We start from the raw sequence: 26,109 nt of genomic DNA on the forward strand, positions 1-26,109 counted from the left end.
AGGCGTGAACACACAGGAACTAGGAGTCTTTCAGCTGAGGAGTCCTAGCGGTAAGAGGTGGCTTGTTCCTTTGTCTCTCTGATCTTTCAGCATTCACCCCAATATCAGGATCCTGGGCTTTTTATTAATAAGACAGATTTAAGATTCGAGCAACATCAGGTGTGTGTTCATGCATGTGCTTGTGAGTGTATGCTGCAGCAGTGAGTGCAGAGAAGAGATCGGGTGTCATTTCACTTGCAACAGGAATTTAAACAATGCTCCCTTGTTCAGGTTGAATTATGCAACTACTTTAATAAATGAGGCAGGCTACCACTGTATCCTGGGATCAGTGCTGAATATCATTGTCCAGGACATATATTTTTCCTAAGTATATAACTTAATATTGAGTACAAAAACATTCCCATTAATAGAAGTCTTTTATCTGATATCCCCCAGTTTGAATAAAATCAAAAGGTGCATAGTGAGAGACAACAGACAAAAGGCTGTGAACATCGCTTATCTTGGGAGAGGGACTGTGAAGGATTTCTACTTTGAACGTATTTCCTTGTACAACGGTCTTGCGTGACTTTTCTAAGAAGAAAATCTCTATCATACACCGAGGATGTGATGAGAATACCTGCTGAAACAACTTCACTTAGCAACCGCATCTCCAGCTGGTATCTGGGGCCTTTGGAGTTGTCCTCCTCATGGTAGTAAGTCTGCAACCAAAGAACAGGGAGCTGAGAATGTCAGCATCCACAGAAATTAGTCTGTGACTGGAAAAGGAAGATGTTGGTCCGTAAAACAACCTGCAATTTGGGCATGTCCTGACACTACATTGGAAAACGTGAAATCCACAAAGTTAATCCATTAAAAACCTAGCATCAAAGTTGGGCATGGTGGTGCAGATTTTTAATTCCAGCACTCAGAAGGCAGAGGCAGGAAGATCTCTGTCAGTTCGAGGTCAGTCTGGTCTACAGAGTGAGTTCTAGGCCAGCTAGGGCTAAACCAGAGTGAAACCCTTTCTCAGACACCAAACCAAAACAAGAGTAAAACCATTCACCATGATCGCTTTCTAGCTCCTAGCCTAAATACTGCCACTTCAGGGGCAAACTTCCTGTTGTTTTGATTTGATATCTATCTCGTCCCTTGACCTTTCATTACGCATGCAATCCCTTCAGTACACAGACCAGGACATGTCCAGAATGCCAGCTGTCACTCCTCCATGAGACAGCCCACTAAGGAGGAATTAGACAGGAGGTAGCTCAGGTAAGAGCTTGCCCAGCATGCAGGAGGACTGGGGTTCGATCCCAGCACTGCATAAAGCAGGGTGATAGCTATGTCTGTGATCCCAGCACTCAGTGGTGAAGGCAGGAGATTCAGAAGTCCAAGGTCTTCCCCGGCTACATAGCCATTTGAGGCCAGCCTGGGCTCCATGACATTCTTTCTCAAAACCACTGACTCCAGACAAACAACAACAAAATGAACAAGCAAACAAGCAAAACTCCTAAGATCATCCAGTGGAAGAGCATCAACCTAACATGCAAGCCAAAACTCCTAAGATCATCCAGTGGAAGAGCATCAACCTAACATGCAAGCCAAAACTCCTAAGATCATCCAGTGGAAGAGCATCAACCTAACATACAAGCAAACTGAAGTCTTAGGTTTAGTCGACAGTACCATCCCCTGCCCCGCCTCCACAAAGAAAACTAAGATCAGGTTGAATTCCTTACAGCAGGTACTTCCTAAGAGTTTGATAAAGTGTGCAACACACACACACACACACACACACACACACACACACACACACACACACTACTGTAAACCTCATACATGCTTGCTCAGTTTTTCTTTTGGAAGGGCTGGGGGTTGAACCCAGTGCCTCACACATGCCAGTCAAGCATCTCTCTATTGAACTACATCTCCAGACCAGTTCAGAGCCCCTTAAAGAGACACTTTGCAACTTGAACTTTTAATTCAAAGACTCATATCCATCTGCTTGTTCCTCAGGGTAATAAAATATTTCTGGAACTAATAACTATTTTAAAATTTGCTCATAAGTATGCCATACCTCAATTAGGCCCTTCTAAATATTTTGTGCTATATACCAATTTAGAATACACCTACAATACATACAAAAGCCATTTAAATCAATTGAGAGATGGTATTAAGAGCCCTCTAGTGGCCAACTTCTTAATAAGCTCATGAAAACGAACCCTACCCAGTCATTTAATGTAAGAGAATCAATTTCAAATCTACATGAATCTTCACTGTCGACTTGACTAGCTCACACCCTGAGCAGAGTCACCATTCTGTGAGTTGGAGTCTCAAGCTAAAGAGAAATAGACAAGAGCTGAGCAGTAACATCCATCTATCTCTGTAGCATGACCCAGGAGCCACATGTGGTCCAGCTGCCATACCTTCCCATGATGCACTTCATCCCATCAGACTGTGAGGTCCAGACAAACTCTTCCTTCCCTAAGTTTCTTCTCTCAGGGATTGTGTCACAGCCACAAGGAAAGAAACTAACAGGAAATTAGTGCCAAGGACTGGGGCTGTTGCTGTGAGCACTTGGCCATGTGTTCATAGCTTTGGAACTTGTTTGGAGGGGTATGGAACAGGCTGGAATTGTAGGCCACAGAAGCCCTAGAATTCTGTCTTCAGAGCTCAATGGACTGTTCTGGTGGGAGTTTGGAAGACCAGAATTCTGGGAAAACAGAGAATAGCGCATAACTTTTCAGACAGTGTATACATAGTGTGGGGCTTCAGAGGGGAGGGGACTTACAGGGAACTGGGCTAGAAGCCGATTATGTTACATCCAGGTAGAGAATCTGGCTTCACTCTGCTCATTTCCTAAAAACTTGAATGATGCTGGACCCAAAGTACTGAACTAGGTTGTCTGATAGAAGACATTTCCTGTCGGTATTCTTATAGACATCTACAGGAACAGGTGTGTGATCTAACACACACAGGCCCTGTCGGTATTCTTATAGACATCTACAGGAACAGGTGTGTGATCTAACACACACAGGCCTTGTCAATATTCTTATAGACATCTACAGGAACAGGTGTGTGATCTAACACACACAGGCCTTGTCAATATTCTTATAGACATCTACAGGAACAGGTGTGTGATCTAACACACACAGGCCTTGTCAATATTCTTATAGACATCTACAGGAACAGGTGTGTGATCTAACACACACAGGCCTTGTCAATATTCTTATAGACATCTACAGGAACAGGTGTGTGATCTAACACACACAGGCCTTGTCAATATTCTTATAGACATCTACAGGAACAGGTGTGTGATCTAACACACACAGGCCCTGTCGGTATTCTTATAGACATCTACAGGAACAGGTGTGCGATCCAACACACACAGGCCCTGTCGGTATTCTTATAGACATCTACAGAAACAGGTGTGCGATCTAACACACACAGGCCCTGTTGGTATTCTTATGAACTCGTAGGCTTAGGCTTTTAATATAAAATCCTTCCAGGGCCCGGGGGGTGACTCAGAGCAGGAAAGAGAACTGCTGTCCTTCCAGAGGTCCTGAATGGTTCCCCAGAACCAGAATGGAACAGCTCACAGTCACCATAACTTCAGCTCCAGGGGTTGTGACACCCTCCTCTGCGCCCCCCCCCTCCAGCACTCCTTTCATATGTACAAATATACACACATAACTAAAACTAAAGCCTTCTATAAAAACTGTTTCCTAAATCACCTAAATTTACAGAATGGCAAATCATGATCCCACGAGGCCACCGTAACTGAGTCATGGATAGAAGACAGAATGCTTTAGTTGTGCAGATTCAAGCCATAGCTCAAATTATGTAGTTTCTAATTATTGTTTTGCAGTTTTTAAGTTAATATAATTGCTATGTAAGATACTGGTAGACTCATATCAGTTATTAACTATGGTCAAGCCACTGGATGCAGAGTGAAATATTATCTAACACTGACAGTCCAGGAACTTCTTGAGCAGTGAATCTCAACCCATAGGTCACGACCCCCTTGGGGGTTGAACACCCATTCACAGGGGTCACATATCAGATATTTACATTACAATTCATAACAGCAAAATTACAGTTAGGAAGTAGTGACGAAATAGTTTTATGTGGGGTCCCCACAATGTGAGGAACTGTATTAGAGGGTCGCAGCGTTAGGAAGGTTGCGAACCACTGCTCTAGAGACTCAGAAAAACCGCTCATTTGCTCTCGATTTTTATGACCTCACGACTGCAACCACTGCCACCTGTAAGTCAACCTCATGTCTTTCTCTTTTCAATTTTCATTCACACTGAAATGGTGTTGGTTCAGAGACAATTTCCCACACCCTCCCACCCACACATACTGCTTCCTGTCTTACAGTCAAAGCAAATCAGGCTGCCACGCCTGACCTGCAGGGGTTGGGGTACAATCTTTACTCGCCCTGGGAGGGAAAAGTGAGCAGAAGTACTGAACCCCAAGAAAGCTACTATCCACAGAACTGAACTGAAACCAAACAAAGTCATTTCTGTCTTAAACTTTTCTATCGGCTTGTTTTTTAGACAGTCTTACTATATAGACCAGAATGGTCGTGGTCTCACAATGATCCACCTGCCTCTGCCTCCTGAGAACTGACAGATTTTTGAGGATGGGGGAAAAATCGGTTATTTCTCATTCCTGTAGCAGCCTGCCCTGTTTTCTGGTTCTCTTCCCTTCAGGCCTTTTTAACTCTCCTGTTACAACCACACACAAAACACAACTAACTATCTGAGAGTCAACTCACATCCACTTTACATTGCTTTAGTTTCCAGAGTCTTTAAAACTTCTTGATACAATTGCTGTATTTCAAACAGGATTTTTCAACATGTTCTTAGAATATCAAATAATCAAAGTTTTAGAATTTTACATTTGTGTGTAAATAGTGTGTGTGTGTGTGTGTGTGTGTGTGTGTGTGTGTGTGTGTGTACTCAGGGTAGTGGGGGACACTGGCTGTCCTGATACCAATCTCTGCCTTATTTCCTAGAGACAGGGTCTCCCACTAACCTTGGGTGGTGGCCAGCAAGCCCTGTGGATCCTATCTCTGTTCTCCCACAATGCTGGGGTTACATGTGCATGTGTGGCCACACTCTGATGTTTTCATGTTTTCGTAGCAGATACCTTCCCTGCTGAACCTCTTACCAGCCCCAGGCCTGTGGTTATTCAATTGCTCAAATAGTACACCAGAGGTGACAGGACCTCCAGACGTGCTGTATCTCAAGATAATCAGTCGACCCTGCCTGGTGATGCATGCCTTTAACCCCAGCACTCGGGAGGCAGAGGCAGGCAGATCTCTGTGAGTTTGAAGCCAGGCTGGTCTACAGAGTGAGTTCCAGGACAGCCAGGGCTACATAGTGAGACCATGTCTCACAAACAACAAGTCTTCAAAAGCCAAATCCTGGGGAAATGGCAGAAGATGTGAACTCTTCCAGGGTGCACAAGCATTTGCTGTCAGTTCTACTCAAGAGTAGGCCGCCTGGAAGGAGTGGCCATGGACAAGCACCCCGCACCCCAGCCTCACAGCTTTGCAGCAGCCAACGGGACATGAGAATGCAGCCCCGGGATGCTGAAGCAGCTGCTTCTGCAGGCACCGACTGTGGACGGAGAAGAGAAAGACACATTGGAAACCAGGGTCCGGGCAAGAAAGGGGTTCTAAACAGTTTCTATTTGTTCAGGAAGAATCTTGAGAATGCCTTCAGGGACCTGCTACTGCTCCCTGCACAGAGCAAAAAAATACACAAAATCCGTTTAGAGCATGTCCACCTGAGCTAAGTGTCTCATGCCAGAAACCTCAGCACTTGAGAGGCTGAGGCAGGGGGACTGCTATAAGTTTGGACTATCTGGCCTGGAATGTGTTATGAGATACCACCTCAGACAGATAGACAGCACCCAACCCTTCGTACATCAACGTTCTCTAGCGCCTCAGAGTTGGGCTCTTCCTCTTGGACCAAGCTGAGCTCTGTTTCTTGTCTAGACTGTGACTCGGCAGCTTGGTTGGCGGTGTCTTCCTCAGCAAAGACCTTTTCCTCAGTGACGGCCTTTTCTGTACACTCTTCTTTGAAATGCTTCACCGCCATGGGAGCATGGTCTTCCTTAGTGATGGTGTTGGGGTATAGGGGGCTGACATGATCATAGCGTGTGTGTAGGAGCCGAAGAGCAACATCACTTGTAGCTAGTATCCTTGGGATTTCAAATCCAACTTGTGTTTTAGCGAATTTCACACTTCGATACCTGCCACAATTAATTGATAGAAACGAGGAGGATGAGTCCCGGGAAGGTCTGGGTGTCACACCGCACCTTTGCGGGTGTCAGTTTTAATGCCCCCCTGCTTCTGTGTCCTGTGCATACTCGCTTTATCTGCAGCACTGGGACCCGGTGTTTCTCAGAACACTCTCTTGGGTTCCAATCCAACACCTTCTCTCCAGCAGCAACTTCTATTTCCCCAGAGCCTCTCGGTGCCCTACCCAGTCTCCTCTGTCTCTCTAAATCTGATCACCTATGGCTTCTATCACTGCTCGCCTTACCAGGTGTCAGTGTGAACTTTGGTTTTCCTGGTGAGGAGGAAGAGGCCTCCCAGAATGAACTCTAAGAGGCTCTGAATGACCCTTCCATATGTGTAAACAAATGACCCTTTCGTATGTGTGAACATACTTTATGCTCAGACAACTCCATGACACAGAAAACATGGGTTTTTCACTGATGACTCTCCAAACACACCCCACTCCAGACTTCTCTCAGCGCCTGCCATACTTTTACAGCTGAGGATTCAGCCAGTCTAGCACTGAACTAATCCTTGCAATCCTTTCCTGTCATTATCAGAATAAAGCCGAACCTTACTGTCCCCATTATTCCTTACTGCTATCTCACGCAGGAAAGCATGCCATCTCATGCAGGAAAGCATGCCATCTCACGCAGGAAAGCATGCCATCTCACGCAGGAAAGCATGCCATCTCATGCAGGAAAGCATGCCATCTCATGCAGGAAAGCATGCCATCATCCCCTCTCCTACAGACAAATTTCCTTTACGATTCTGTGTGTATCATTCTCAACAACAAAAAGGCTGACATGTCTTGAAGTTTATAGAAATCACAGCGTCTGGTAGAAAATGCAACTTGGGAAATATTTTGTTTCTTCCTTTTATGAAACATCAAAAATGGAGCTCAGAGCCAGACCTGATGTCGCACACCTGCAATCCCAGCACTGGGGAAGCTGAGACAGGAGGATCACCAGTTCAAGGCCAGCTTTGGCAGGGGATGGTGGAAAGAGGGCTCTTAACTTCTTTAAAAATGGCGTATTTATTTATTTATGCACACGAGTATCTTTTCTACATGTATACATGTACACCACTCATGTGACCAGCACGGGAAGACACCATATTCACTGTGCCTATCTGTACTAGACACTGGGATATAATGACCTATAGATACAATGGACCTATAGAAATTGATGTTTAAACTTCAAGCCAACCTACTAAACACCTGTGTCTCTGGGAAAGTGTTAGGGGGAGTACCTGGGATTCTTTTTTAGGTTTGCCCACACATACAGGGTAACATTCTCATCTTGAATGATTTTTTCCATGTTCCCGCTGTCCAGATCTGCTAAGGTACTAGCCTCCTGTAAGAGAAAAACATAGAAGAGCCTCTCACAGTCATACAGCTTAGGATAGTCACACAGTCACTGGTATCCTGGGTTCCTTGTATTATTACAAGAATAATCTGGATAAAAGTAAATTTAAGTCAAAATAGCAAAGAATTTTTCTGGAAAAAAATAATTCAGAGCCCAAGGGGATAGCTTCAGTGGTTAAAGTGACTGCCATATGTGAGGACCAAAGTTTGGGTCCCCAGGACCTCTGTAGATGTCTGGTGGCTTCCTGTAATGTCAGCCTGGTAAGACAGGGATAGGAATGCTTAGAGGGAGCTGGCTAGCTAGACTAGCCCTACCACTGTAAAGCATCACCAGGTTCTCTGGTTCCCTTTGATGCACTAAGATCTGGCTTGTACCATATCTCTATTTCAAATGTAATGTTACAATGCATAATATAAGATGAAAAGATACTATGTCTGCTTTCTCTTACAGTAAACATCTTAGTCACTAATAACCCTACCCAATCCTTACTCCATTTGTCCTACAATACGCACAGTAGATGCAAGAATGTGACATGCATACTACAGCAAGGGTCAGCTCAATTCTATCTGTAGAACTATTTAAACTCAGACCACATCCCAGCAAGGCTGTCCAAGGACTCTTCTAAATCAAAAGAACCAAAAGACAAAATGCCTAAAACCGCTGTATGATTTTGTAGTGTTCTGATGGTTCTGTAATGTAGGCCTGCAGACTGCGTTCTGATGATTCTGTAGTGTAGGTCTGCAGACTGTTCTGATGATTCTGTAGTATACACCTGCAGACTGTGTTCTGATGATTCTGTAGTGTACACCTGCAAACTGTGTTCTGATGATTCTGTAGTGTAGGGCTGCAGACTGTTCTGATGATTCTGTAGTGTAGGTCTGCAGACTGTTCTGATGATTCTGTAGTGTAGGCCTGTAGACTGTGTTCTGGTGATTCTGTAGTGTAGGTCTGCAGACTGTTCTGATGATTCTGTAGTATACACCTGCAGACTGTGTTCTGATGATTCTGTAGTGTAGGGCTGCAGACTGTGTTTTGATGATTCTGTAGTGTACACCTACAGACTGTGTTCTGATGATTCTGTAGTGTAGGTCTGCAGACTGTTCTGATGATTCTGTAGTGTACACCTGCAGACTGTTCTGATGATTCTGTAGTGTACACCTGCAGACTGTGTTCTGATGATGATGATTCTGTAGTGTACACCTACAGACTGTGTTCTGATGATTCTGTAGTGTACACCTGCAGACTGTGTTCTGATGATTCTGTAGTGTACACCTGCAGACTGTGTTCTGATGATTCTGTAGTGTAGGCTTGTAGACTGTGTTCTGATGATTCTGTAGTGTACACCTGCAGACTGTGTTCTGATGATTCTATAGTGTAGGGCTGCAGACTGTGTTCTGGTGATTCTGTAGTGTAGGTCTGCAGACTGTTCTGATGATTCTGTAGTATACACCTGGAGACTGTGTTCTGATGATTCTGTAGTGTACACCTACAGACTGTGTTCTGATGATTCTGTAGTGTACACCTGCAGACTGTTCTGATGATTCTGTAGTGTACACCTGCAGACTGTTCTGATGATTCTGTAGTGTACACCTGCAGACTGTGTTCTGATGATTCTGTAGTGTAGGCCTGTAGACTGTGTTCTGATGATTCTGTAGTGTACACCTGCAGACTGATGGTCTTTGATGATTCTTCAAAAATGCAACAGAATTAAAACTTATAAAACATCTATGGGAAATTTAGACTGTTGACCAGATATTAGAATTACAAAATGATGCGTTTTATGAAGGGATCATAACATTATTGCTGAGATATTTGGGGAAGAAATGTATAACACACAAACTTCTGAATGGAACGAAGGAGAGAAGAGAAAAAATGTGAAACATTTACATTTTTATTTTTATCCATAAATTAGCTAAATTAATTGAAAATTCATAGTTCACATAGGGCACATATGGGGACTCATAGTACTGTTCTTTTAATTTCATGTTTATACAGGACTTTCAAAATGAAAATTAGGTGTAATCTCTATTAACTAGTTTACCTATGGTAGATATATTACTTGGTAAAGTTTTTTTCATAATGAATTCAGTAAACTTTGGCAAATATAAGGAAAATGAGCTTTTGGCTAATAATGTTTTGACTCTTTAGAAAATGAATTGTTAACAGCTGTTAAATCACATCATCACAGGTCCTTCATTTTATTGATTTGTCCTGGAATATTTTAAGGTTTTTAGAAATATTAGCAGACTATAACACACAGTAAGACACTACAGCCTGTTAAAGTTAGTGCTGTAAGAGAAATACTACCCGTACTCGGAGAAGCAGTTCTGTGGCCACGTCCACCTTCTGACTGAGGAGCTCCTGCAGGCGCAGAATCGACCCTTGATGCTGCACGATGGTCCTGCTTTCCAGATCACACGATGGAGTTTCCAGTAAAATTAACTTCAGCTTCTCAATCAACTGAAATATAAAGAATATTTTCCATGTCAAAGGGACATGGAAAGGGGATGGCCCATCACTTTCAGATCAATGAGAGAAATCCTTCCCCAACTTCTGTAATTTAAGATCACAGAGAAAGAAAACATTTCTTCCAAAGAATTCCCTTGAGCGTTTCCAACCCCGTGGGCACAAAGCTCTCAGTAACCAACTCAGAGAAGAATGCTGTTCGCCACCACCGAAGACCAAATGATGGCGTCTCAAGCCATCTTCTTGGATTGTTGTCACTGAACAAGACTGTGGATTTTCCTCAGTGCTGGGGAAGAAGAAACTGGTTTGTTTTTCATAATGACCCAACTTCAGCTGCATTTGAGTTTATGCCAGTGTGGTGACTCTCCGGAGGGTAGGTGAACACTGAGTGAGTAGGTGATATTGGGGTGGAGGTGTTCACTGCACCCTCAGCCCTGAGGAGTGATTTCACCCTGCTGACATCGTGATACCTCCTTAAACCCCCTTAATGGTGGGATTCAGAGAACCTCCCAGTTGGTGAACACATCAAGCTGCTAAGCATGCAAAACACCCAGAGAACTCATGAAATCATTTCAACCTTCCCCACATACTGTGCCCTGTGCACTTCTTCATCTAGCTATTTATACCAGATATAAGTACCAGTTTTCTATGTTTGGTGAGCCATTATAATAAAGTACCTCATCCAAGAGAGTTAGGGGAGCCCTATTTAGACTTGGTTGTTCAGAAGTAGAAGTAACCTTGGGGATGGCTGGAAGGCATGCATAGGCTAGTGAATCAAACCCTTAACACAGGGAACTATGCTATCTCTGGGCAGTTAGTGTCAAAATTCAACTGCAGACACCCCGTTGGTGTCAAGAGGTAGAAAATTAGTTGGGGTGTGTATGTGTTCTATATACATATGGTGTGTGTGTGGGGGTTCATACATACTGGATATATGGGAGGTTCTACATGCATTAGGTATGTGTGCAGTTCTGTATGTATTTGGTGCATGTGTGAGGGGGTTCTCATATGTATTAGGTGTGTGGAGTGTCAGAATGTTCTAAGTCTTTATCTTTTCTTAGAATTTACTGAGCTCCATGCATTAGAGGATTCCTATCTTTCAGTTCTGGGTGACTGTCAACACTGCTTCTTTAAATATCATCTCACTCCTACACTGTACTGGCTTCAGATATTCCTGCCCAGATACCAGCCCACCCTCCTCCACCCCAGGTCAGCTGCTCTTTATCTTTCCATCCAGCACGCTGCTGTATGCTCACAGTCTTTCAATGTGACTTCTGATTTCTTTGTGATTAAGAAGTCTCAATGCATATGTATAAGCTAAAAATGATCAAAACATATTTCCTGACCTTCTACAGATGTATTTGCTCCTATCGTTCATAGTTTGAGGTTCCCAGCCACACTAGTCCATTTCATTCTTATCACGGTTTTTAGGTTGTGATGGCCTCTAAAGGAGTGCGAGCCACTAGGGATTCATGGATAGATAGTACAGTATCCATCTGGGATTCCAATGGCTTCCAGAGTCTTCTATTGCCTAATGGATCTCACCTATTTCTTTAATGAAACAATATAGTTACTAATTTTTTTCTCAGTGTTTTTCTTAGATGAGTCCATGCATCCTATGTGCAGACACAGAAGTTAGGATACTGTTCCATTTTCACCTTCTGTAGATGTAACCAACCGTCTTATTAAATAAGAAACACAGAGCCAATACAGAGATGAAAGCCAAGAGGTCAGAGCAATAGCTAAGAGCTAAAAACCTCCTTACCCTTCACTGTCACTGTACCTCTCCGAAAGAGAGCTACTTCCTGTGTCTGTCTTTTTTTATAGAGTTTCTGTTCTGCCTTCTCATTGGTTGTAAACCCAACCACATGACCTCCTAGTCACTGCCTGTCTGTACAGACCTCCAGGTCTTCTATGGTTGGTATTGAGATTAAAGGCATGTGTCTCCAATGCTGGCTGTATCCTTGAACACACAGAGATCTACCTAGCTCTGCCTACCAAGTGCTAGGATTAAAGGTGGGCACCACCACTGCCCAGCTTTCGCTATGGCTTGCTAATAGCTCTGGCCCCCGGGCAACTTTATTTATTAACATACAAGTCACATTTCAGTACAAATAAAGTATCACCATATTCATGGGACAGTTATCCTGGTGCACTCAGTGGCAAACCACAAGACATACCACCTCATACAAGTTAGAAGGTGAGGGTTGACACCCAAGGTTGTCCCCTGAATGTACACATGCAGTGATATGTGTATACCCTGACTCACACAGGTGAGCATGCACATCGTACACAACAATTTAAAATGGAAATAAAATGTCCTGGTTTTTGTAACTTGACACAAGCTAGATTTACCAGGGAAAAGACTGAGAAAATGCCTCCATCAGATTGCCTGCAGGAAAGTCTGTAGGGCATTTTCTTGGCTAATGATTGGTGTGGTAGAGCCCAGCTCACTGAGGGTGGTACCACCTCTAGGCAGGTGATTCTGGGATGTCTAAGAAAGCAGAATGAGCAAGCCATGAGGAGCAAGTCATCAAGCAGTATTCCTCCATGGCCATTGCTTCAGTTCCTGCCTCAGGTTCCTGCCTTGGGTTCTTATCCTGACTTCCCTCAACAACGGACAGTGATAGGGAGTTTTAAGAGGAAATAGACCCTTTTCTTGCCAAGTTGCTTTCAATCATGATTTTAAACACAGCAGTAGAAAGAGAAAAGAATATAGATATGAGATAGATCACTGAATCTATTCTGAGAAAAAAGATAAAGAATAATAGGATAAATGGGTACATCACTGAATCTACACTAAAAAGAAAAAGAGGAAGATATAAAAATGACAAAAGGTAGATTACTGAATCTATTATGAAAAGAAAAAATACTTTTAAAAAGGAATTACTTGTTTTAAATAAGATAAGTAATGAAAATTTTTTGTCTGAATTTGTCAAATGTTACTGAACTGGACATTGTTATATACTAATGGACTTTTTTGTCTGAATCTGTCAAATGTTAATGGATTAGACATTGTTAATGTAATCTTGACTGTGTATATTGTATATACTTATTGGACATAATTTTTCTTGTATTAGTTATAAGCTTTTTTAAAATTTTAGACAAAAAAGGGGAAATGTGGTGGTATTGTGTTCCCCAAAATATTGTGCACCCTAATAAACTTATCTGGGGTCAGAGACAGAACAGCCACTAGATACAAAGGCTAGAAAATGGTGGCATTCACACCTTTAATCCTAGCATTCCAGAGATAGAAATCCCTCTGGATCTCTATGAGTTCAAGGTCACATTGGAAATAGCCAGGCATGGTGACTCACGCCTTAAATCCCAGAAAGCCAGCCTTTAATCCCAGGGAGTGATGGCAGAAGGCAGAAAGATATATGAGGCGTGAGGACCAGGAACTAGAAGCATTTGGCTGGTTAAGCTTTCAGGCTTCTAGCAGCACAGTTCAGCTGAGAGCCATTCGGATATGAGGACACAGAGGCTTCCAGTCTGAGGAAACAAGACCAGCTGAGAAGTTGGCCAGGTGAGGTTAGCTGTGGCTTATTCTGTCTCTCTGACCATCCAGCATTTCACCCCAATAACTGGCCCCGGGTTTGATTTTATTAATAAGACTCTCTAAGATTCATGCTACAACCTTCACTAAGAGGGTAAATCTGAACAAGGCACAATAACGTGAATAAAACCACCATAGGGTAGCCATTAGCCCATACATTAAAAAGGTAATGGTGGGGGGGGCATTAGCCCATACATTAAAAAGGTAATGGTGGGGGAGCCATTAGCCCATACATTAAAAAGGTAATGGGGGAGCCATTAGCCCATATATTAAAAAGGTAATGGGGGGGAGCCATTAGCCCATATATTAAAAAGGTAATGGGGGGGAGCCATTAGCCCATACATTAAAAAGGTAATGGTGGGGGAGCCATTAGCCCATACATTAAAAAGGTAATGGGGGAGCCATTAGCCCATATATTAAAAAGGTAATGGGGGAGCCATTAGCCCATACATTAAAAAGGTAATGGTGGGGGGGGCATTAGCCCATACATTAAAAAGGTAATGGTGGGGGGGCATTAGCCCATACATTAAAAAGGTAATGGGGGGGAGCCATTAGCCCATACATTAAAAAGGTAATGGTGGGGGGGCATTAGCCCATACATTAAAAAGGTAATGGGGGGCATTAGCCCATATATTAAAAAGGTATTGGTGGGGGGGGGCATTAGCCCATACACTAAAAAGGTAATGGTGGGGGGGAGCCATTAGCCCATACATTAAAAAGGTAATGGTGGGGGGGGCATTAGCTCATATATTAAAAAGGTAATGGTGGGGGGGAGCCATTAGCCCATACATTAAAAAGGTAATGGTGGGGGGGGCATTAGCCCATACATTAAAAAGGTAATGGGGGGGAACCATTAGCCCATACATTAAAAAGGTAATGGGGGAGCCATTAGCCCATACATTAAAAAGGTAATGGGGGGGAGCCATTAGCCCATACATTAAAAAGGTAATGGGGGGGCATTAGCCCATACATTAAAAAGGTAATGGGGGGGAGCCATTAGCCCATACATTAAAAAGGTAATGGTGGGGGGGGCATTAGCCCATACATTAAAAAGGTAATGGTGGGGGGCATTAGCCCATACATTAAAAAGGTAATGGGGGGGAGCCATTAGCCCATACATTAAAAAGGTAATGGTGTGGGGGCATTAGCCCATACATTAAAAAGGTAATGGGGGGGCATTAGCCCATATATTAAAAAGGTAATGGTGGGGGGGCATTAGCCCATATATTAAAAAGGTAATGGGGGGGAGCCATTAGCCCATACATTAAAAAGGTAATGGGGGGGCATTAGCCCATACATTAAAAAGGTAATGGGGGAGCCATTAGCCCATACATTAAAAAGGTAATGGGGGGGAGCCATTAGCCCATACATTAAAAAGGTAATGGTGGGGGGGGGCATTAGCCCATATATTAAAAAGGTAATGGTGGGGGGGAGCCATTAGCCCATACATTAAAAAGGTAATGGTGGGGGGGGCATTAGCCCATACATTAAAAAGGTAATGGGGGGGAACCATTAGCCCATACATTAAAAAGGTAATGGGGGAGCCATTAGCCCATACATTAAAAAGGTAATGGGGGGGCATTAGCCCATACATTAAAAAGGTAATGGGGGGGAGCCATTAGCCCATACATTAAAAAGGTAATGGGGGAGCCATTAGCCCATATATTAAAAAGGTAATGGGGGAGCCATTAGCCCATACATTAAAAAGGTAATGGGGGAGCCATTAGCCCATACATTAAAAAGGTAATGGGGGAACCATTAGCCCATACATTAAAAAGGTAATGGGGGGGAGCCATTAGCCCATACATTAAAAAGGTAATGGTGGGGGAGCCATTAGCCCATACATTAAAAAGGTAATGGTGTGGGGGCATTAGCCCATACATTAAAAAGGTAATGGGGGGGAGCCATTAGCCCATACATTAAAAAGGTAATGGGGGAGCCATTAGCCCATACATTAAAAAGGTAATGGGGGGGAGCCATTAGCCCATACATTAAAAAGGTAATGGGGGGGAGCCATTAGCCCATATATTAAAAAGGTAATGGGGGGGAGCCATTAGCCCATACATTAAAAAGGTAATGGGGGGGGAGCCATTAGCCCATACATTAAAAAGGTAATGGGGGGGAGCCATTAGCCCATATATTAAAAAGGTAATGGGGGGGAGCCATTAGCCCATACATTAAAAAGGTAATGGGGGGGCATTAGCCCATACATTAAAAAGGTAATGGGGGGGAGCCATTAGCCCATACATTAAAAAGGTAATGGGGGGGCATTAGCCCATACATTAAAAAGGTAATGGGGGGGAGCCATTAGCCCATACATTAAAAAGGTAATGGGGGAGCCATTAGCCCATATATTAAAAAGGTAATGGGGGAGCCATTAGCCCATACATTAAAAAGGTAATGGGGGAGCCATTAGCCCATACATTAAAAAGGTAATGGGGGAACCATTAGCCCATACATTAAAAAGGTAATGGGGGGGAGCCATTAGCCCATACATTAAAAAGGTAATGGTGGGGGAGCCATTAGCCCATACATTAAAAAGGTAATGGTGGGGGGGCATTAGCCCATACATTAAAAAGGTAATGGGGGAGCCATTAGCCCATACATTAAAAAGGTAATGGTGGGGGGGCATTAGCCCATACATTAAAAAGGTAATGGGGGAGCCATTAGCCCATACATTAAAAAGGTAATGGTGGGGGGGAGCCATTAGCCCATACATTAAAAAGGTAATGGGGGGGCATTAGCCCATACATTAAAAAGGTAATGGGGGAGCCATTAGCCCATATATTAAAAAGGTAATGGGGGAGCCATTAGCCCATACATTAAAAAGGTAATGGGGGAACCATTAGCCCATACATTAAAAAGGTAATGGTGGGGGGGCATTAGCCCATACATTAAAAAGGTAATGGTGGGGGGGCATTAGCCCATATATTAAAAAGGTAATGGTGGGGGAGCCATTAGCCCATACATTAAAAAGGTAATGGGGGAGCCATTAGCCCATATATTAAAAAGGTAATGGGGGAGCCATTAGCCCATATATTAAAAAGGTAATGGGGGAGCCATTAGCCCATACATTAAAAAGGTAATGGGGGAGCCATTAGCCCATACATTAAAAAGGTAATGGGGGGCATTAGCCCATACATTAAAAAGGTAATGGGGGAGCCATTAGCCCATACATTAAAAAGGTAATGGGGTGTGTGGTGGGAGGAGAGGAGCGCCAAGCCTGGGAGGACCCCAACATCTCTTCAAGCACACACTCCAGTGAATTCACTTCCTTCCTCTAGAGCCCACTCCTGAACATCCTAGCAACTCACTAGCGAGCACCGCGGGCCTTTGGGGAGCATTTACCATCCAAACCACAGCAACAGATGTCAGGTGGGAATTAAAGACCCCAGGGCCTCCAGACCAGCCATATAAACTCAAACGATTTCATGGCTTGCCTCTGTGAGATGGAGTGGTAAATGCTGTGTTTATGTCTTGCTTTGGGAGGTGGACTGTGAGAGAATGCATGGCTTAGGAGTAGCCATGTGGACTGGTTTGGAGCTGACAGCCTGGCATACTTACAGACAGCACCAGTTTGCTTTTCTCAATCACTTGCTCGAAGGTCTCATTCGTCTCCTCTTCCCACAGGCTAATGAAAGTGTTCATTTCCTGGGCAATCGAAGGATCAGGGCTCCCATCACACTGGATGTAGTGCTTCCACTGGGGACACAAATGTGTGAGGGTCACACTCATGAAGATACAACCAAAGAGGAAATCAACTTTTGAAAACTGGGTTTTTTGCTGGGCAGTGGTGGTGCATGCCTTTAATCCCAGCACTCGGGAGGCAGAGGCAGGCGGATCTCTGCGAGTTCGAGGCCAGCCTGGGCTACGAAGTGAGTTCCAGGAAAGGTGCAAAGCTAGTCAGGGAAACCCTGTCTCAAAAACAAAAAACAAAAAACAAAAACTGGGATTTTAGCCAGCTGGGGGTAGCACAGCACTCAGAAGCAGGCAGATCTAGCCTGGTCTACACTGAGTTCCAAGACAGAAAGGGCTACACAAGAGAGGCCCTGTCTCAAAAAACAAAACAAACAAAGGCGGTTTTCATTGGGGGAGGGGAACATGCATACACCACCATGTGTGCATGTGGAGGTCAGAGGACAACCTGCAGGAGCCAGTTATCACTCCTTCAGTCATGTGGGTCCTAGGGACAGAACCCAGTCATCAGGCTTGGTGGCAAGCTTATTTATCCACTGAGCATCTCACCAGTCCCTAAATTGCCTTTTTGGAAGTCCAAAGCCTCAACCTAATAATCACAATTTACACAAAACACAATGGATGATGTTTACCAGTAACTTGATATAAAATATATAACCAACCAAAGAAACCAACTACTACAACAGCCAGGTCCTCCGTCCCCTCCACACACACTCACTTCTCACTCTGTAGTCCTGGATGGCACAGAGCTCCCCATGTAGACCAAACTGGCCTTGAACTCACACAGTTCCCCCTAAAGCGGTAATAAAGGAGTGCCACACACCCAGCCCATTAGATTCCTTGTCATCTAAATAATTTCCAACCTCCATTGTTCAGTGGGGCACAAATCCTATTTACTTTCATGTTTGTTTTGAGGTCATGTGAGCAGTTTGTTTTCTGTCTGATTCATGTTTACCTGTAAGTAGAGGCTTGTTCGATCTCCTCCTCCGGTTATCTCTGATTGACAGGTACCTCTGATGTTTTAGGCACCTCTCACCATGCTGTCCCTGTAAACTTTGCATGTCATCACATGATTTTAAACTCTAGACATCATTTCCTGTTTCCTGCTTCATTTCCCACTGGACTTCTAACACTTGCATCAGTTCCAAAGTTATGATATCTGATCAAACTAAATTTCCTGACACATTTTTTATATTTTATTTATTTATTAAATATTTACTTTGTGTGTGTGTGTGTGTGTGTGTGTGTGTGTGTGTCTGTGTCTGTGTCTGTGTCTGTGTCCACATGTGGTGACCAGAACCCAGGGCTCACACTGTTTGGGACAGGCTAGAAGCGCACAAACTCTAGTGATCCTCTGGTCTCCTCCTCTTCCTCTCTGAGCTGGGATTACATGTGCTTGCAGAGGATGCTGGTCTTTTGGGTTCCAAGTTTATGATTACGGTCAAATGCTCCTAACCACCAAACGGTCCTCCAGCCCCTACACTTATATATTTTAATTCAGGATTATTTCCTCAAAACAGGCATACTTCAGGGGGGATTGCAGATTTGCTTCCAAGTGAATCACATGAACCTTTTGGTTTCCAATATGTATCAAAGTCATACTTATTTAACTTATTTATACTCCCCACTATGGTCTAGTAAGGATGTGACACTTATCTACACACATAGTTATACACATAAAATTAAATCTTAAAGAGTCATCTTTGCCGCACTGATGGTTCCTGCCTGCTGCATGTGGTGCTCTCGGGGAGCACTTCACCCACAGCCAAGCTACTTTCAAAGCCAGAGTTAGTCCTTTTCAACCTCAATAGCATCTTTGGTGAGGCAGGCAAGTGACAATGCTGTCCATCCTTCATCTTTGTCAGGAAACTGAGGGTGACAGAGATGGGCCACTGTGTTTAACACTTTCTTCAAATGTTTCCATTATAAATAAATCAGTAAAATACAGCCCACTGCCACGAGGAATCCCTCCAGGAACGCTCTATAATGGAGACACTTCAGAATAACATTCTCATTATATTACAACATCAGTCTCCCTGCATGGAAACTTCATGAGAACAGCAGCACACAAGAAGCCTCTCATCCCATCCAAAGCAGCAACCAAGGAAAAGCCTTTGTGAAGACAGATGGGCGTCAGGCAGCAGAGACAGCCGCCCGCAGTACTGCCCCTCAGGAGGACAGTGGGCCTGACAAACCAAAGACTGGCCATAAACAGCAACCTAGGACTGTCCCACATCAGTATCGTTCAAGAATCTGTGTCACTTCATCTAACTTGTGAGATTACGATACAGAACTCTCGACAACAGAAGATTTAACGGCTCTAAAAAGAAGAGGCAGTGGTCCATGCCCTATACGGTTCCACATGATGCTGAACTGACTTTCTTCCAGATAGTTTCGTTTCTCCATCTCATTAAGCAGAACAGACAGGAAATGTGGTTGAGATTAATCCCAGTTCATCAAACTATACATCCCAGCAGCCTCTGCACATAGCCGCCCCAGCATGAAAGCAGATCAAAGCATCCTTCGGTCATCAGTAAATTCCTACTCTGCCTAATATTGGACCAGCTGTCTCATGAGCAGCAGGTGCTCCATGAGGGGTCCAGGAATTGTTACCAACACACATGGTGATCTCAAACTTAGACACATTTTTGTGCTGGTCGTGGTCCTTTCCTTGTGTCTTCAAGATGAAGCATGTCAATCTAGAATAATTAACTGTTTGAGGAGATAATAAAACCCAACCCAAACGTGGCTAGTATTAAAGATCTGATTGGAATTCTTTACAATAATCACTCCACTCACATGAAAGCTGGGTTCATATTTATTCTCTCTCCTCGCCCCCTCTTTGTGATGTTAGAACCTGGGGCTCATATATGCTAGGCAAGTACTTGACTTCCAAGCAGCTATGTGTAGATAAAGTTTAGTCACTTCTACTGTGTACACCGTAAGAGAACTAGAATTTTGAGTAGTATTAGTAGGATTACAGCGGGACTTAGACTTCAATTAAGTTCATGTAATTCTTGGAGCGCATGAATGACAGTCATATAACCCAAAGATTTGTCACGATTTATGTGACAATACTTGCTATGTAATTTAACATAATAAACAACCTCATTAGCTTAGAATGCCTTTCTCAGATGTTGGGGTTGGCCATGGTGATTTTTCTTGGTTGGTTGTTTTGAGACAAGGCCTTAGTATGTATCTTGGAACTCAAGGTCCTCTTGCCCCAGTCCCTGTGCTAGGATGACAGACAAGGACCTCAGCGCCCGACTTCAGGGACTCTATCTGGAATGTCTCACAGTTAACACAAAGCCAGATTCTAGAACCTTCAGCAGTTTTCCACTCTTTTTAGTAATAACCATTCAACTTTAGACCAAGAGAACAGTCCCTTTTCTGTGGCCTTTCTTTCCCTCTAGCGCCATGTACCCAAAATATCTCCTCCTTGTACAAGGACTTGTTGTTTCTGATTTCATCACCTTATATCAGGTTTAACTCTGTAATCTTAATTTCTTTCTTTTTTATTTATCAAGACACGTGTAACTTTGGCTGTCCTGGAACTCACTCTGTAGACTAGGGTGACCTGGAACTCAGAAATCCTCCTGCCACTGCCTCTGCTGGGATTAAAGGCATGTGACACCACCTCCCAGCTGTAACCTTAATTTCTAATAAAATCCATGAGACAGCAACTTGCTAGCTTTCTTCCATCACTGTGTGCATAAGCAGCCTTAGGATCTTTGGAAACACATCTCCTCACCACAGTGTGGTCCCTTCCATATCCAGAGCAGTCCAGCAGATGCAGTGGCCATCTTTCCCACTCCACACAGAGCCAAGGTGCTCACCAGCAGTTTGCTGATTTTCCAGCAAACCATGAGCCTGGCTCTAGTTCTAATTATAAAACTTAGCAAACACAGCTGCCCAAGGCATCCCACTCAACCTTTCACTTATCTGAAAACATGAGCAGGTGGAAGATGTTTCTCTTCTGTTGTTGGTTGTTTTGGGTCTTTTTGGGGGGTCTGCCACCCAGCTCCCAAGTAAATCACACACAGAGTCTTATTCTTACTTATGAATGCCCAGCCTTAGCTTGGCTTAGCTTCTAGCCAGCTTTCCTTACATTAACCTGTCTATATTTTGTCTCTGGGTTTTTCCTGTTCTTTTGCTTCTGTAAATTTTACTCTTACTCTGTGGCTTGCTGTATAACTGGGTGGCTGGCCGCTGGAGTCCTCCAGCTCTCGCTCCTAGATCAGGTCTCTCCTCCCAGATTTCTCCCTCTATATAGTCTCTCTGCCTGCCAGCCCCACCTATCCTTTCTCCTGCCTTGCTATTGGCCAGTTCTTTATTAGACCATCAGGTATTCTACACAGGCAGAGTAACACACCTTTACAGAGTTAAACAAATGCAACATAAACAAAAGGAACACACTTAAAATAACATTCTACTACACTCTTCCCAGCACCTGTCAATGCCACTATTCTGTCTTGTCTCCACTAAGTCACTGTGCCCCATTTACTCCTTCATGGCACGTGGGACATTGTCCTATGCCCCTGAATCTACTAGACTATTCTACACAGAGATGGTGCAATGCCTACTTGTTATCAGCCCAGTAGCTGGTCACTGCTTCTCAGCGTGCTGTAACCAGGCAAAACACTCCCTTGGCCAACGCAAACAGAGGCCAGCACTCCTCTCTTTAGAACAGCTTCCTGTATCTTCAGTCAGTAAAGGTGACACAATGCCTCCTACTGCTCAGGTCACTGTTACCCTGTCAGACTGCCTTGCTCAGATACACAAGATCAGCTCGACGAGCAGATGCTCGTGAATCTCCTCCACTCACTTTGTCATGCTGAAAAGATTACTAAAGATGCGCCGGGAAAGTTTCACCTCAGGTTTATGATCACTTAGTTTATTAACATTAGGCCAGAATTGTTCTTTAAACACAGCCTGTCACTGAGGGAGTTCAGGAAAGACGCCAGACACTGCAGTGTATCAACACAGGGCAAGGCTTCCAAATTCTTGGTCTATTTGAAGACCCAGGAACTTAGCTGCGAGCAAACCTCTGTGAATGAACTCCCACTAAGACTGGAGCCAAGCCGGTGGAGTGCCAGTACTGGGGAGGCTGAGGCAGGGGCATCACTAATTGGAAGAGAGACAGACAGATACCTACCTTGCTACAAACCATCTTCTGTTCAAGTGCCCAAACATCTACCTCCAAACTGTCTCTTCTGCATCCCTCATCCTCCCGTCCTTCCGTCCATCCTCCCGTCCTTCCGTCCACCCGTCCGTCCACCTTGCCTGTCTTGACTGACCTCCCTGATTACTGCCCTAAGTTAGCTCCATTGCCTGTGTATCCAATTTCAGGTCTGATTACCATCATCTACCAGGGAAGAGAATCTCAGCACAAAGCCTGGTTAAGACCAGAGGGCCAAAGCTGAGGCTTGTTACATATGCAGGCCCGGGGCGTTTTGCCTTCTCCCTTGTAGAAATTTCCAGTGGCTTACTTCTTCCTCGCTCATGCGGAGAGAAAAGCACTCGCGTAAAGGGAGACTTTCTCCATAGCTGCAAATTCCCTTCTCTAGTTAGCTTTCAAAATAACAAAACAAGCAGTTTCCCAGCATACCTGACATCAGGCTAAGGCCCACTGACAGCAGAAGCTGTGCACACTCACAGCTACAGACTGCTCTGCCTGAGTTCAATTGAGGCACGAGGTATACAACAGCACCACTGATCCAAGGGCTCAACTTCTCCACTACTCACCCGGCTTCCAAAGCCTGCATGCTAATTTACAATTCATCCCAGAGCTTCCATGGTATTTTAAAATCCTTTTTGTACTAGCACCATCAAACTATCAATTTTACCCAAAGTCATCTTCCTCATGGTGGCTGCTGTAATCTCAATTTATTTTAAGACCCACCCATTTCCTTAGTCATGAACGCATGTTGCTGGAAATATGATCCATGTGACTGGCTAGCATTTCAAATGGGGTTTTAGTTCCAATATACATCCCAGGTCCTGACTAATTCAGATAGACAGCACACACCCCAGCATTAGAGGCCCTTTCGAGGCACAGAGTAAGCCTGGGTGAGGCTCCAAGCTTATGCCTGTCAACATAAACTTACCCTAGAGGAGGCTCCGAGAGACGGACTTGGAGACTGCAGATGGACCCACGATTGCCTGTGGTTTAGGAGCCGTCCCTAAGCCTCCTTCCCTCCAGTTTTACTCAGATACTGGAGACGTCTTTACAGGAACATCCTTGTTCCCACTAAAGCCAGTTCCATTTCTGCCTGACACACTCAGACATGAGAGACCTCTGTGCTGCACTTCTGGACCAAAACATTTGTTCAAATTCAGCTAAAGTGAAACTCAGAGTCTCCTAATCCAGAAGAGATTTACCCACAATCCCCAGGTGCAGCAGCTAAAAAGGAAATAACACGGACTTGGGAGCAGCCTATGCCTGGATACCTGAGGCCTCAGGGAGTCTCTGGAGCTCTGTTTCTGGTCTGGCAAACTATCCCCAAGCAGAGCCATGGGAGGAGACAGCTCTTGAGGTTAATAAAGTCATGCACAGCTTATCTATGCAAAGAACACTTCAAACCACAATTCACCAAATCTCAGTCTCAGAACCAGCAAGTGGAGAGAACAGAAGCCAGTAATGTCACTAGACATCATTTACCAGGTCTTGGGCACGACGAGGCACAGGGAACAGCTTTAAATCCACCAGCCAGTGGGTCCCAGCTTTCAGCAGCTAATTGGCTGCTGGCCTCAGGAACCAACCAGAGCTGCTCCTGGGTTACCCTCCATACTGGTTTGCTCATTGCATGGACTTAGGCCTCAGCTTCCTACAACTTTTATTCTTAATGCACAGGTATTTTGTGAAGACAAGAGTTTCATGAGCTAGCCTCTGCCAGCTTCAAACTTTTCTCCTATGGATTCTTCCCCTCTGGCCTTTACAGAATTGAAAAGCCTGGCCTTGCTCTGGGGTAGGCCTTGGTTCAGGGGTGGTGGGCTGGCCTGGGGTAGGCCTTGGTTCAGGGATGGTGGGCTGGCCTGGGGTAGGCCTTGGTTCAGAGGTGGTGGGCTGGCCTGGGGTAGGCCTTGGTTCAGAGGTGGTAGACTAGCATGGGGTAGGCCTTGGTTCAGAAGTGGTGGGCTGGCCTGGAGTAGGCCTTGGTTCAGGGGTGGTGGGCTGGCCTGGGGTAGGCCTTGGTTCGGGGGTGGTGGGCTAGCCTGGTCTTTTCTCTACGTTAGCGATAAGGGCTTGTTCATCCTTGTCATGTCTGACATCACTGGAGCAGCACTTTTATTCCTTCCAGAATGCCTCTTCTGCAGTCTCTGTGGTGAAGGGCCCAGCATTCACCCTATTGTGGCTTTGCACTTGGCCTCCTCTCCAGGCTCAATCATTCCACCTGTGACTGGAAGTAAGGCTGTGCTAGGCTGAGCTGCTTGGAGGGCATTATGGGGTGATCATCAGGGTGATTCCAGTGCTCTTGTGTCTCAGGGAACAGGGAGCTGAGAAGACAGGGTCTGAGAACTGCTAGGCCGTAGGCAGACAGCGCAAATCCACATCACTCAAGTTTCTCACCTGCCAGAGACTCAGGTGATGGCCTTCCTAAACAGTGGCAGTAATAACATCCAGTATCACTGCAGAGGGATGGAACCAAGATGTAACAATGAACAGCTGGACATAGTTTGAGAATTGCCACAATGTATTCAGAAGTGACATGAGCACATCTTTCGGAAACCCTGATCACAGTTTCCATACACCTTCCAATTAAAAACGAACAAAACAACTAGGAAGTAAGCTACATTGAAGCACAATCAACTGAGTCATCTGGATTCCCAGGAAGTGAACAGTGAGGGAGTATAATCATTCCAACTGTCCCTTCATTGACAAATAGTTTTCTACAACTGTATCAATTTCTTTTCCCTGAACAATATATTTGTCAAATGAGAGGTCTTCAGATTTATTTGTGTTTATGTATTTCTGTGTGTGCAGTGCCTGCAGAGCCCAGAAGAGGGCATCAGATTCCCTGGAACTGGAGACAGATGGTTGTGAGTCTACAGGTAATGGATGCCAGGAACCGAACTCAGACTCTCTCCAAGAACCGTGCGTGCGTTTAACTACTAAGCCATCTCACCATCTGGATTTCCTTCTTAATAAAGTTTCCCAAGATAAAAATTAGTACCAGACTGCAGTTTCCTCGTGGTCCCAGAAGTGTGAGCTCAAGAGAGGAGACAGCCTCACCTGAGCCAGCGCCCTGGTTTCCCGTTTCAGTTTTTCTGCTTCAGGAAAACAGCCCTCTAGCAAAGAAAGCTCTTCAAGTTCTTCGCTCCTTCTTTCTAGGTCCTGCCACAGAAGGAGGGTCACATGATTGCTCTTCCATGCTACCTTTCTATTCACAGGGAGCTTTAAAATACATGTGGCTAAATATATAGTTCCAAACTAAACAGTTCAGTTAGTCTGACTAAAAGTGCTAACACTGAGACCGTCTCAAACAGTAGCTTCAAAGTGGGACTTTAGATGTCTGAGGGCACCTTTGGGTCTGAGAAGCAGTCTGTGTGGGATACTCTTTGCCCTGCAGTGCACTATACAGTCTCGGGCAGAGATCAAGGCAGTGGTCTCACCTACACTAGCTAGAGCTGGGACCGTGAGAGGGAGCAGTGGCTGCATGCAGACCATCCTGATGGAGAGGGCAGGGATTAATTCTGCTAAATCCTAGCCTTGAGAATCCAGTTGTCAACACTGTGTGTGCTAGAATGGGAAGAGGCAT

General features: G+C 44.5%; 1 protein-coding gene across 4 annotated transcripts in view; it reads right to left on the reverse strand.

Annotated features, from left to right (window-relative positions):
• Dnai7 (dynein axonemal intermediate chain 7) overlaps window positions 1-26,109 on the reverse strand; it is a 48,904-nt gene that overhangs the window by 13,225 nt on the left and 9,570 nt on the right. For 2 of the 4 annotated variants that reach the window (XM_052721376.1, XM_052721375.1), the window contains 6 exons: window positions 25,584-25,685; window positions 17,219-17,356; window positions 9,946-10,092; window positions 7,517-7,620; window positions 5,910-6,237; window positions 617-698 (listed from right to left, as the gene is read on the reverse strand). In XM_052721376.1, the coding sequence (XP_052577336.1) occupies window positions 617-698; window positions 5,910-6,237; window positions 7,517-7,620; window positions 9,946-10,092; window positions 17,219-17,356; window positions 25,584-25,685 (901 nt within the window). The remainder of the gene's footprint in view (window positions 1-616; window positions 699-5,909; window positions 6,238-7,516; window positions 7,621-9,945; window positions 10,093-17,218; window positions 17,357-25,583; window positions 25,686-26,109) is intronic. The other 2 variants (XM_052721379.1, XM_052721377.1) reach the window with 2 other exon arrangements.

Source organism: Peromyscus californicus, unplaced genomic scaffold, assembly GCF_007827085.1.
Source record: "Peromyscus californicus insignis strain IS unplaced genomic scaffold, ASM782708v3 Scaffold_6__1_contigs__length_162567912, whole genome shotgun sequence".
Classification (NCBI taxonomy): Eukaryota; Metazoa; Chordata; class Mammalia; order Rodentia; family Cricetidae; genus Peromyscus; species Peromyscus californicus.